Source organism: Nesoenas mayeri (genome assembly GCF_963082525.1).
Source record: "Nesoenas mayeri genome assembly, chromosome: 8".
Taxonomy (NCBI): domain Eukaryota; kingdom Metazoa; phylum Chordata; class Aves; order Columbiformes; family Columbidae; genus Nesoenas; species Nesoenas mayeri.
Window position 1 is genome coordinate 24,751,358 of NC_137554.1, and position 14,137 is coordinate 24,765,494.

The 14,137-nt window shown below is 48.5% G+C and overlaps 1 protein-coding gene across 6 annotated transcripts in view; it reads right to left on the minus strand.

The window, feature by feature from the left end:
• The window catches only part of DOCK7 (dedicator of cytokinesis 7), a gene marked incomplete at both ends in the record, with an annotated part of 100,095 nt that extends 88,992 nt beyond the window's left edge, over window positions 1-11,103 (minus strand). For all 6 annotated transcript variants that reach the window (XM_080349044.1, XM_080349040.1, XM_080349042.1 and 3 more), the window contains 2 exons: window positions 1,639-1,744; window positions 11,066-11,103. In XM_080349044.1, the coding sequence (XP_080205170.1) occupies window positions 1,639-1,744; window positions 11,066-11,103 (144 nt within the window). The remainder of the gene's footprint in view (window positions 1-1,638; window positions 1,745-11,065) is intronic.
• Between the last annotated feature and the right edge of the window lie 3,034 nt (window positions 11,104-14,137).

The following is a 14,137-nucleotide window of genomic DNA, read 5'->3' on the forward strand; positions in this document are numbered from 1 at the left end:
AGGATAACAAGTGACATAAGAACTGAAGGCAGGGCTGACAATACCGTGACCAACAAATCTCACCATGCATTTAGAATTACATGTGTAGATCAACAGGACTAAAGCTTTGAGCACATAGATTTCAATGATGGCAGAATGGAAAAAGCTTAGAAATAGAAAAAGTGGAAGAGATGATTCAGAGCTAAATGGGGAGAATACAAGGAAAAATAATTATCAAAACCATGGCTGGCTGAGGGACAGCTTGGAGAGATTCACAGAAGATATCTTGCTGTATGGAAGCAATGAAGAGTAGAAAAGTAATTCAGGGGACTTGTTCCAAGATGAAACCACATGTGGGACTAGAGAGGCACAGAAGCTTGTGGGATGGGTCCTTCAAAAGCAGGGTCTGTTCCTCAGCCATTGCTGCAGGCAAGTGGATTCAATGACCCCAAGTGCTCCATCCAGCCCACGAGGCTAACAGCAGGGGTCCCTCCCTATTACCTAATACCGGATTATGCAAAAGACCACAGAGAACTGCCAAGTCAGGGCTTTGCATTATCATTCCACACCCCTCCAGAGATGGCTGCGATAAAGCATTAGCCCTGGACACACCGCTGTCGTTAACCCCTCCTCCTGCTCACTCACATTACAGCTGACAAAAGCCAGCCTCTGGTGGCCTAGGGCTCACACAGCTGATGCAGAAACTACAGGAATTCCAGTCCTCCTCAGTCCCCAGTGACTGTGGCACAGCCAGATCTCCTTCAAGATGAACTTTCAGCCTGCAGCCAAGTCATTCTTCTAAGCTAGGGATCAACTTCATCTTGGAGATCCCTTTTGAGACAACACAAGCTCTAAGGACACATTTGTGCTTTGTACGAGAAAGCTTTAACGCATTGTGTTGGACACAGAGCAGGACATGAACTGAGGAAACTCTACAGGACCCTACTTCAAACACTTGTGCAGACTATCAAATTCAGGGCACATTTCCAGTACTGCCTGACCTAATCAACCCTCTTTGAAGAAAACGAGATGCTATCATATTTGTTTTCTAAGTTGACTGCTGCAAAAGCAACTGCTATGACCCAAAGCAACAATCCAAATCCAAGGAACACTTCCAAAAACACAGTTCCACACTGAAAAAGTTTGGTAGAACTCTTGAAATTTTTACCACCATGGTAAATAAATTTTGAAGGTTACTGGTAGGCCATGCAAGAAAATCTGACTTCAGAAAGGGTGATTCTGACAACATGGCCTACATTTCAGCCACTCTGGAAAGTGGACTGTAAACTTGTAAGTAAACACACATTTCTGAGGAATAACCACATTAAAATTTCACAATAACAAAATACCTCTGAAGAGCAGATGAGCCACTGCAGATCCACTCTCAAGAGGGATAAGAAACACAAGAAAACAGCCACCTGAAGGGCATGAGCTTGCAAAGCGCTTCATGGAGAGAACCACACATGCACATGCAATTTAATGCCCGATTTGCAAGACGGAGACCTCCAAAATTAGGGGGGTTTGCAGGGAATTATTTCCTCAGTGTTATTACGGGCTGCTTAGGTCAACAACCTATCAGCACCGCAACTTCTTTCCAAATGGTTATCAAAATAACTATGCACACCATCTTCACTCTTCCATGTTCCAAGCACTACTTACAGTTGTATGATGAGAGACGCTGCCTCCAATATTGAGGTTTTTGAGGAGCTGGGGAGACCCTCCATACTGTCCTGAGATCTGCTTCCTGACTTCAGCAGCCACCGTTCTGAAATGAGACACAGACAACATTATCTCTGTAAAGGAATCACGATGAAGATGATATATCAAACACACTTTATGCTGCTGTTGGAATGGAACCAAATACTTAGTGCGCTGGTTGAAATAAGAGTGTCACCAGCCAGTGAGAACAGACCTTGCATATTAAATTCTTAGAGAATCACAAAATTCTCGCAAGGCTGCGTATACATGTTCTTAACAGCAATTAAGTTTTTTTTCCTTCTGTGAACTGCTCTTTTGTGCACATCTGCAGCAATAAAATGCACATGATGCTGAGCACAAATAAACTTGCTCCCAGCAGGCTCTTTCCCGTTCCTACCAAGGAAAGCTCTCCACACCCCTCAGCAGTTCCAAGCCTGGTCGCACATCTGTGCTCTGCTCTCTCATTTTCTTCCCTTGCTGGCAGGGCACAATGTCTAATGATCTCTGCCAAAGAGAAATCCCACCACTGGGCAACTTTTCTCACCAGGAAGGAAAGTCACAGATCAATCCTTCCATGCCCAGAGGGTAAAATCCACACTGTGCCCCTCTGGGGTTTGCTGTTCTCCCCAGTAAGCCGCATTGTCACTGGTAAGACTGAGAACACAACAGTTAAGTAAAGCCACCAAGGGAACATCTCATCAAAGGACAAGCACACCAGAGAGGGAAATGTTTATAGTCAAAGACTAATAGCCATGGGTCAAGCCCTAACACAACCATCCACAGTGCTCCATGTTGTAACCCCAGAGTAAGCTGCAGCTCATCTCGGCGAGTCTTTGACTGTGGTAGAAATGGTTTTGTTCCAGAAGCAAATCAAAAGCTCAGATTCTTTCCACAAAAAAAAAAGGTGCTGACTACCCCAGTCTTCAGGACCTCACCAGCACACCCACACAGGACACTCTTCTCCAGGAGTCAATGACCAATTTATTAGTGACAAACCCGCTGCCGCCTGTCATTCACCACACTGCAGCACTGCAGTTCCGCTCTGTCTCCCAGAACAAGGTCCCAGCTCCAAAAAGACGCCAACCGGTGCTTAAGACAGACGAAGAGGCTGCAAGGACATAGGTAATTTTTTTTCTGCTATATCAGTGATCTTTGTGGGAGCAGCATCATGGCTGACAGACTGGCTCCTGATTTCACTCAGGGGAATGTGCTGCTAAAACCCTGTCGAGTAAAGATGGTTAAACCTCCCTTGAGCAAAACCTTGGTGTCAGAATGGGCTCTTGGCTTCAGGACTGCTCTGGCAGTGAATGCTGGTGTGCAGGAATGGGGACAGGTGGAGGCAACTGATGTCAATGGAAGAGAAGGGAACTCTAAAAGGGAACTAGGTGGGACAACCAGGCCTACCATGGAGAGCAGATGTTTCCTCGGGCCAGAGGACAGCAGTAAGACTAGCTAGAGGAAGCATTTTTTTGTCTTTTGAAAAAGTGAGCTGTAGAAGGAAAAAAAAAAGTTTTATGTATTCTGGCTGCAAGAAGTCATTTGCTTCATGTTTGCATTTATCCACAGGAGACTATGTTTTCACTTCTGGTGGGTGGCTTCTGAAAGCAGACCAGCAGCTCCTGCTGGGGACGGACAACACTCGGCTGTCTGACCGTCCTTGGAAAAAACATCTGCCCTGCTCCCACCATGCTCACACACATACATGCAAACGAGAACAAATCACGCATGCTGCTATCATTTATAGGAAAATTTGGAACACATTAAAATGGCTGCTTGGCATGGAAAACACTACGCATCTGTGGCTGATGAGACTTACAAGCTTGCGGATGATCTCTGCTTTAAATCCAACCTCTCAGTAGGTGTGTGTTTTGTGTAATTCCTGATGATACACATTTTGCAATGCAGCACAACATAGGAAAAACTAAAAATCCTTCCATATTTTTAAAAGAAGTGTGCTATTTCAAGTCAGAAAGCACAGCCAGAGAAGGAAACCCATCCTGAGCTGTAAAACCGCAGCCGATGCCCAGCCACGTTCCTTAGCGCTGCTCCTCCTGCAGCTCCCTATGAACCCAAGACACACTCTGTGACAGACTCTAGAGGGGTTCTCAGTCCTTTCTTCTGCGTGTTGGCCCCAGCCGGGCAGCTCTGCAGCAGCTGGGGGCTGTGCTGTATGTGGTTACACCCTTAACTCCAGCTACGATTGTGCTTTATCCCAACTCAAAGCCGAAACAAGCCCGGCTGCAACCATAGCATTGCTCAGGGCCACGCTGAGTTTGCAGCGATGCCATCAGACCGCCTGATGTCATCCCCGCTGAAAAGGTCATTTGATGCAACAGGGGAGGAAACACGGTCAAACACAAGAGTGACACTGAGCAGTGCAGCTTCTGACCAGTGGCAGCTCCATGTTGCTGCCCCATTAATAACATTACTGGATATTAAAAATTCCCCTGAAGCATGATCACAGTCGGAACTGAACAACCTCCAGTCGGTTTGACCAAGACACCATCATTCCTTTCAAGTCTGAAGTAGTCTCACATCTCCAGCTTTCACAATTACCAAACCTCTTCCCACACGAAATAACTGGCTACTGTCTAAATCCCAAAATTCCTGAGCAGTGTCTGCAGGACTTCCCACTCCTTACTGCAAGCCTGCAGTCTGATCCCCAGCTCTTGTTGGCTCCCTTTCTGTATCACCGCATTCGCAAACGTGCCCAACACCATTTCCCCCACTGGAAAGCATTTCAAAACCAGCTTCTAACATAACCTGATCACCAACTGTATTTATGGGTAATCTATAACCATTCGGGTTTGTGCCAACACCATCAGTTAGGTTCAATAGCCCTCCTCCCACCCCTTCCCACAAAAACTATCCCGTCCCAGCCTTCCTTCCGCCAGGCAAAGCAAGGCCAGATCTTAGGACAGGCTTTCTGCTCCCTTCACGATCCAGCGGCAATTCCCCGCATCTGTTCCATCAGCAATCACACCTCCTAACACGGTGTTTCACCCCCAGCACTCCAGATAAGGCTTGACCAGGGCTTGGTAGACCCAAATGAGTATTTTCCTATTGAGAAAACACTTCAGCTGACTGCTTTTGGAACTGCTTTCTCACTGCTTCATCACAGAGCTTCACAGTTTCCCCAAAACTGATCATACACTCACCTTCTCCTCCTTTTGCAAAAGCTGTTTGTCCATGACAAATCCCATCTGTTCATGACTAGCAAGTTCACATTATATTATAACCCTGAACACTATTTCTAACTAGAAGTTATGCTCCCCAAACCAACAAGTGTATTACAGCAAAACCAAACAGAAAACAGAAATAAATTTCAAAATAGTCTCCAAATGAAGAAAAAAAAAAATCAATTTGGCAGAAGAGTCAATAAAACTCTGATAATTAAAAGGACATATAAAAAACCGCCTCTTTAATAACTATCTTAAATTCACACATGAAACCTGGGATCCTTAGACAAACATTCCAGTTAATTACAGCCCACGGCTTCATGAATGTCTCTGTTTAAAGTACATCTTCCTTAGTCACTTCCTTTCTGACCTTCTTCACTGGTTAATTATTGTGTGTGCCTTCGGTTCACACACATACACACACACACAAAAAAGACAAAGGAGAGGAAAAAAAAATCCCCTCGGAACTGGCTTCTAAAGCAAAACAAGACCAGTGATTCTCAAAGTACTCTGAGCTGTAAATAACAAAACGAAACCATTTGTTTGCACTTCCATGTTTCTTTACTATGCACAAAAATCATTTCTGTTTCATTCCTACCCAGTCAAAATCAAAAATTGTCCCTTTTGGGTTTTTTTTAGCTTAAGAAGCATACTGGAAATATCAGTTCTTCTTTCTGTCTTCCCCAGAAAAGGCTCCCCAAGACCCGTCCAGTTACACCAAGCAAGGGTCAGATGCTCCCTCTCCCAGAGGAGGCTGCTCAGGACAGAGGACACAGTCATCCTGATCATCTGCTGCAGAGATTTGAGGAAGTTTCTCTTTTTTCCATGGCCCTCTCCATTTTGAAAGAGCAATGCAAATTGTTTGTTCCTCCCCATCCTGCTAATCACAAAGCTGTTATTCCTGCCTGTTGTTCTTCTCATGTGACACGCACAGTGACTCTACACCCAGCAAGCTTTTGCCTCTTGAGAAAGGCAGCCTGGTACGGTGAGCATCTGCATCAGTCCATGCAAAGCTGCTTGTTCTCTCTCAGCAGCAGAGAAAACTGTATTTACAGAGTTTTTAAAGCAAAAGCATCTCCCTTGGTTCAGCCAGCTCAGTGGCTGGAGGTATCTGTCCTGCTTTAGTGGCTGCTCTTGGGTTTTACTTCCCAAAGCCAAATGGTACTGGTCGGTCGCATTGGTCTTGCTGCTGCAGTGAGATGACCTGTCCCTCTGTCCATCCGCGCTCCACTGGGCTCTCCTGCCTGCGGAACAGCCGGCTCCATCCAGGTTTAAACCACAGCATGAGCAACCAGGTGTGTGTCGCTGTGGATGAGGGAACCTGCTGGAGGGAAAGCCCTGGAGCTCAGCTGTGCCCTGGATGGAGCCTTCCTCCCAAACCCAGCATCCCGTTTCCTTCTTTCCCTTTGAGTGAAATGGGTTGGATTTACAACCTGAGGCTGGGGAAATACCCAGCCTGATCCTGACTGCTACGGGCTAAGTGTGGGTTCTTAAATTAACACAGAAGATGAGCAACATGTTTCCTTTTTCCTTACCATTGATTAAAACAGAAAACATCATACAGTGCTACCTGCGGTGCCCTTCTGGTAATATTTGATGACTGAGGCTGAAAGTGTCACCCCTAAGCTGCAGCAAAGGGATTGAGCTCCCAAGATACGTTACTGTGAAAATCGCCACAGGATTGGACTCTTCAAGAGAGATCAAAGTGACATCTCGCATTAAAACAAAACAAAAACAAAACAAAACAAAAAAGAAAACAAGGAAGCCTTGTACAACGAAATAGCTTTGTAATGAAGGCCCAGAGATGAACTGTTCTCCCTGCCTTCTCTTGCTTTGAGCGGTCAGAAATTTTCTTAGGCTTCCCAGAGCGCTGCTGACTCCAGCACGAGACATCCACAACGGCCAGACGGGGTAGACAACGTGACTTTCGGAGAAGATGCTCTGAAGAATCTGTTAAAATTGTTAAAAATACTTTCAATTATCCACAATCGTGGATGGCAAATGGCATCTGGATACGGGAAGAGAATAAACCGCAATGAATATCCTGCTGCAACCACTACCTTTCTGGCCCAATTCGGTGCTTGTGGAAGCCAGTGACAGCTTTGCTATCGGCTTCAGTGGGTTTCACACCATCCCTGTTTACCCTCCGGCAGGGCAAAGGTGGCTGTCAGTCTCTCTGACACATCGTTCAGGCAATGTAAAAGGGCTCTAAATGAACACAAATGTAAATTTAGTTTTCCCAGGTCACCCTTTACAGTGTAAAGGGAGCTTCAGCAGAAATGAGATGCAAGCTCTGAATGCAGAGAACAGAAGTGTTTTCCCCTCAATTCAAACCCATAAAGACAACAAACTGTGATTACTCCAGAAATCTGTCCGTATACAACCTAAGAGCCCTGCATGATGGTATATTTCCAAATCACTGAATGTATGAGAACAAGGTCTCCCCTGTTTAGCCAGGGCTCTGCCCCCAAGACAGCAGCACTTCATGGCACCGTGCAGTTCCCATTCACATAGAAGCACCTCAGAAGAAGGGGCTGGACCCACAAGGGTGAAAACAAAATTAGCCAGACTCCAGTGAGAGCTGGGGACAGAAAAACCGAAAATTCTCAGCAAGAGAATAAAGATCAATGGCAAAAACCATGCTCTGGGCTCTGATGCTGAACTGCAGAGCAAAACAGACGGTACAGCAGGTATGTTATTTCAAGTCAGAAGGATCCTGTCACTGTGGGAGCAGTAAAGGAAGAGCAAAACTTTAAGGAAAGGGACTTTCCAAATGGTGATAGTCTGACCAAAGCAGCAGTTCTGAATCCCTCAGACAGCCCAATCTCGAGATGGTCCAAGAGCAATGACAAGGCACTGAGATGGGGGCTCATGAGTTTGCCTGAACTGTGTATGTTTTGTGATGTTTTAAGGGTGATTTTTTTCCTTTTTCTATATTTGAACTCCGGCAAAACTTGCACACCTTTCCACCTGGAAAGACTGGAGTGCTGGGATACAACACACTTGAATTACCGAGACACTCGGGATCTCAGAATTGGCCTTTTTGGTGGTGGGGCTTCCACATCACATTTCTCTGCCAAGCTGCCCCACACTCAGAAAATGCACTGGGATAATGCAGCTGGGAATCTGAAGCGCACACCGCTGGAGAGGTGGGTGCTTGGTGGGGACAACACAGACACAGCACTTGGCTGGGTCAGTCCTGAACACCCAGCCCTGCTGAGGGCAAACACACAACTTAGCTGGTTCTTCCAGAATAACGTATTGACTGTTTGTTATTTTTTTACTGAGACATCTAAATGTGTGAACTTTATCTCTGCTGGTGTGGATCCTGCATTCCGCTAACTCTCCTCTAGTCCCCCAAACACCATATGAACTGAACAGGGGTACTAAATAGAAGTACATCTCTTCTTACTCTGAGACAGAAACAATAGTATTCATGCAGTTACACAAGTATTACAATGCTGCAGAAAAACATGTTCCAATTCAGTTTAATTAAAAAAAAAAAACATATTACTGATATATTTCCAATTTAAAATTAACCATTTCAGGTGAGATTTCAAGTATTATTAACCCACTGCAGTCAGTTTAACTCAGGAGTTTCTTCCAACGGAGTCAAGAAGAATTACTAAGTACATGTGACGGCCAAAGTTCAGGCTTAAAATCTCCTGTAGTTTGAAGTCCTTCCAACAAAAAGGTGGCATGATCTCGTCAGAAAGACACCTTGTAACAGACAGTCTTAAATTCGAAACTGTTGTGGCAGTCCATGATAGCTGTTATCCCCAATATTTGAAGATTCCAGTAGCAATAAACAGATACCGGCCGGCACTGGAGTTCAGTGTCTACCTTGAGGTGCACCACGCCGGCTGAAGAAAGCACTGCCAGTAAATCAGGGCTGTGAAGAAAGAGCACAGCCGATGGCAGATTCCTTTTTCTACCACTACTGTAATAACCAGTTTAGATGCTTGCATCTGCTTGGTAGGAAGGCCTTAAAGTAATTTACCTTTGCGGATCTGAATTACATCACATTTGAATTACACACTATCAGGCAAACCAAGAGCAGCATATCTGTTTCCTCTGAGCAAGACAAATGCTTTATCTACCTCAATGAGTAAGCCAAACCGGAGGGGAGAGTGTGAAAATGCGATGGATCTATTTTTCTTTAAACAATGGAACAGGGAGGGCTTCCAGCAGCCACCAACACAGCTCTTGGGACTTCCGTGTGCTGCTTGTTGGAGCCTCTCATCCTCTGAAACAGTAATTTACAGCAGCATATTCTGTGTCAGCACCAGAAGGGCTACAGCTCAGTCTGGGCACCTCTGGGTACATCATGTCTTCTGCCCACAAGTTTTTGCCTTCACACACACTGGATGTGCAGCCCGTGAACCAGGAACTTCAGATTTCTCAGAAGAAAACACAAATGGTATGGGAAACCCCAGTGAGAAATAGAGCAGTCTTATAAATAACCATAAAAGAAGGAGTTGAACTCAACTGCAGACCACCTGGGTCCTTCTGCAGGCACAGCTTGCAAAAACAGTGATTGCGACATGTTAAAAAGACCACCTCTGCCCATGTACACACACACTGCTGCCATTTGGTTGAAATCACATCGAGGGGATTAGATCTAAAGGTACATAAAGGCGGTAAATCTCTGCTACTGCCTGAGGAACTTGCTGAACTGAGCTCCTGCCTGATGCAGGCAGGAACGTCGACACAGACAGAAACATTGTGAGCACCAGGTCACCCCAGGGCCATTTTACTGAATTTCCTGCCAGGGCTGCAGAACTCTTACTCTTGCCTCACATGTCACTATTTCTATGACTGCAATCAAGAACCAGGAAAAAGAGTCTGGCAGCAAATCCAGCTCTCTCTATTCCCAAGACCTTGGTCTATCACATTAAACCCTGGATGGTGCACACCAAACTCTGCTGAGAACTGTGAGAGAGGAGCAATGTTTTCATCCCATCTTCAGATTTTGAGTGGGGTGTTATTGATACCACTCCTCTGCCTCCTATCTACAGGCTTTTCCTTGACTTCCTTTTTCTTTGTGACCCTTCTCCATCACAGCTTCTCTAACTGCAACTATTTGTACCTACATTTTCCCCATTCAATAGCATGAAAATGATACTGCTTTTACTACTGTCCACAGCATCCTGAATAGCAGCAGCAAAACGGATGATTCCCACTTCCCTTCTGCTAAGTTACAGCCAGGAGAGGTACCAGGGTCACCAAAGGCTATCTGGTCAGACCTGCCAACAGGAAAACTGTGGTTCCTACCTGGAACCACATGCCTAACCTGGAACATAGAACTGCAGAAGCTTAGTATTAGCAAGTAATCTCCTATAAATATTCCTCTTTAAAACAAACAAACCAACCCAAAACTTTGTGGAATACAAGGATGTTTAACGCTTCCAAGTACCAAACAGCTCTGCAGGTCCAAGGAGCTGTGCTAACATGAACGAGCTACTCATCGCACACAAAAGGAAAGGGACTATTTCCCCCATTTTGCAGGCAGCGAGGGAGCAGGTTTGCTGCTCTCGGGCACGGGCTGCAGCGCCCGGCCAAGGCTCCGGCCGCCCGGCCCTGCGGGGGCAGAGCAGAGACGGCCAACCCGGCGGGGAGCGGCCGGAGCGGGGGACAAGGGCAGGGGCCGGGGCCGGGGCCGGAGCCGGCAGCCCCGCACCGGCAGGAAAACACTGGCCGCGCTGCCGGGAGCGCCGGGCCGCCCATTGTGCGGCGGGAGGGGGCTGCACAATGCGCCCGGCCAGCCTTTGTTCCCAGGGAGTTGAATTAAACAGCGCTTTTCCTCCTTTTTTATCCTCCGCCCCTTCCCCAGGGAAGCGGCACCGCGGCGGGCGGACACGGCGCACACACACGGCCGCATCCCCCCACTCCTTTGTTGCAGCCGGGGGGAACCGCAGCCCCTCGGCGCCGGTCTGGGCGGCCCCTGCCCGGCGGCCCGGCCGGGGGCTGCTCACGGCGGGCCCAGCGCGGCGGCCCGGCCCCGGTGCGGCTCGGCCCGGCGCGGCGCGCCCGCCCTGTCAGCAGCCCGGAGGCCGGGAGGGCCGCGCCGGGCCCGTTCGCCCCGCCAGGGGCGCGGCGGCGGGTCCCCGTTCCGCACCGGCCGGGCCCGGCAGCCCGCCCCTCCCCACGCCCGGCGCCGGGGTCCGGGAGCGGGCGCGCCTCCTCCCCGCGCTCCGCGGCCGCGCTACCTGCTGATCTTCTGAGCGAAGGCGCGGCGCTCGGCCATGGCCGCGCTGCGGGGCTCCGCGCGTCCGCTCCTCAGCGCTGGCGGAGCCGGGGAGCCGGGAATGGGCGCCGTAATGCTCCGCGGAGGCGCGCACCCGCGCGGCGCAGCCGGCCCAGCTCCCACCCTCGGCGTTCGCCACGCACCGCCCGCCTCCTCCCCCATCCCGCGTAGGGGCCGCTCCTCGCAGACATACGGCGCGGTGAGGAGTGACCGGCCCCGTTCCCTGCCCATCCCCGCGGCCCTGGGGCGGGCTGGGGCAGCCGGGCCGGAGCCGGGACCAGCAGCAGCGATCCGGCCTCCATCCCCCAGGGGTCGGAGGGGCTACACCGACCGCGTTCTGCCATTGCCGCGCTGCAGGCTGAGCGCGCCTCCTTTTCAGCTCGCCCTCACCGCCTCGTTTTAACGCTGAGGGCGGTGAGAGCCTGTCCCAGGTTCCAGAGAGGTGGTGGATGAACCATCCCTGGAGACATCCCAGGCCAGGCTGGACGGGGCTCTGAGCAACCTGAGCTGGTGAAGATGTCCCTGCTCGTGGCAGGGGTGGCACTGGGGGAGCTGGGAAGGGCCCTTCAACTCAAACTATTGTATTATCCTATGCCACTTTATTCCCATTCAAAAATTGAGTGGCTTGGGGTTACTTTGTTACTTGTAGTAACAAAGATCCCCTGGTGTTTAGAGAAAATGGCTCTTCACCCAGCTCACACCATCCAGCATCTCACCCCTGCAGAGTTCAACCAGAGGGTGTGGGCAGCAGAGGCCACAGCTCCAAACCGCTGCCAGGGTCTCGCATGTGACAACCCATGGAAGCACCTGGCCGGGGATGCTCCACAGCTCCGGGCTGTCAGGGTCTGCACGGCACGGCCAGGTCCCTTGGCCACCTGCATCCCCACCCAGCAGGGCAGCGAGGGACACCCCTGATCCCCACGCTCCCATACGCTACATATGCCTGCAGGGATGAGACTGGGCGCTCGGCCTCTCATACCCTGTATGGTACCAACTTTTCCTGCAGAAAGGCTAAAAATCCTCCCTAATAGTGCTTTAAAAGATGGCTGGAACAGTTTAACAACCATCTTCACATCCAAAAAGGTCTTTACTACCTGTCCCTCCATAAATGTATTGTGTTTGAGGTGGGCATTCTAACGGGAAGAGAAAGTAGAGGATGGAGAGTTAAAACTATTTTGGGGACTTCAAAAAAAGCTTGAGCCTAGGAAACATTCTAGCAGATAATTCGAAGTCAATGTTACACGACATATGCTGTGCATTAATTTAAACCAGAGAACTATTAATAGTAATCCAGGAAGTCTCCAAAAGTAGCAAGTGTTAATTCATCCAACTCCATCTGTTTGCATTGTGTGAATGTTTCTAGCACATTGCGACTGCAATCTGAGTACGCCCATTTTTCCATTCGCTGAAGCCACTGATTTCCAGCTGCATATGATTATTCTGTTTTTCTGTTTGTATGTGTTTACACAGGGAATGTCAGGCCCTGAAATCTGCAAATATATACATGTGTGAGTAATCCCACTGGAGTTAATCAGGCTCTGTGCATATATCAAGCAAGTGCCATGTGGATAAGATTGTGGCCGGCTACAGAAATGTGCTGTCCTGTGTTACACAGATGCGCATACACACGTGCACGCAGATGGAGATAGCACGAAGCAAAGACCCATTGTGTGTCTCTGAGAAAGCGCTGCTCTTCTCCAAGGGGGAGGGGAGAAAACATCTCATAAACGTCTGCCAACACAAAGACTTTGCTCTTGAATTACTGTCCACACACAGAGTTGCAGCCAGGCCAAGTCCATCACACAGTGCAGACAGAAAAAGCCAATAAGCCACGTAAGCTGTGGACGTCCCATCACTGGAAGTGTTCAAGGTCAGGCTGGATGGGGCTTTGAGCAACCAGGTCTAGTGAAAGATGTCCCTGTCAGGAAGGATGAACTAGATGATGTTTAAAAGGTCCCTTCCAACCCAAATCATTCTATGATTCCATGAATAAATTCTCTTACATAGTGTGTGTGCATACAAGAACAGACCTAAGCATGAGGAACCACCAGAAATGCTTCCTCTTTCCCACACTTATGGAAATTCCTTTTCAAAGTTTGAGATGCAGGAGGGCTAATTTAATCCTGCCTTAAGAGAAAACCTCACTGCTTAACTCCTTTATACAGAAATTGGGAATCCTGCATTTCTGAAAATTTCTTATCGGTGTCAGAACATGGAAAGAGCAGTCCAGCCCCAGAAGCCTTGATATATAGAACACAAAATAGCCAAGGTCAATCAAGAGATCTCTTGGATTTTAGGTTTCATTTGCCCGTCCTGACAGATACTACCACCAACAGAAGAACTTGATTAAGTGGCGGGACACACAAAGTTGGCTCAATGTTATCCCCAAAAATCTATGTATAGCTTATTGAATATACTTCTACAAGTGATTTGTTAGCATGGACTGTTTAAGACCAAGGGTAGGCTTTAAAATGCAGTAATAACACAGGCAACTTCAGGTCTCTGTCCGATGAGCTCAACTTGGACCAGCCACCCACCAACCATGCTCTACATAGGCGTCCAAGCCATGTGTCACCTGCTTCCCTACTTCCTACTTCTCCAAAGCCCATAGCACAAGGGCTTGAGGCAACTAGTTGCTGAGTTTCGATGTCACCTTTGCTCATCTGTCAGTGCCCTGCTCTTCACTGACTTTTTCTGCAGCTCAGAGCTTGGCCACATGAGCTCTAGCAGATTTGATTCCAGCTGTCCACCCACCCCTGTGCTGGAGGCAACCAACAGAAAGGCAGTCGGATGAGATGTGCCTGCACCTCCGCTGTGCCTGACAGATGTGCTGTGACATCTGGAGCTGCGAGGAAGGAAAGCCTGTGTGTGTGGATACCAGAGTTTGAGACCACAGGCTGAGGTGGGGACACACCTCCTGCTCTGCCACCAGAGAGGCCACAGCCTGGCTGGAGGAGCAGGACAATAACTGGGAGCAATCAAGCTTTAAATTAATGAAATAGTCTCTCCTTGACAGCCTTTACACTAATTGAAG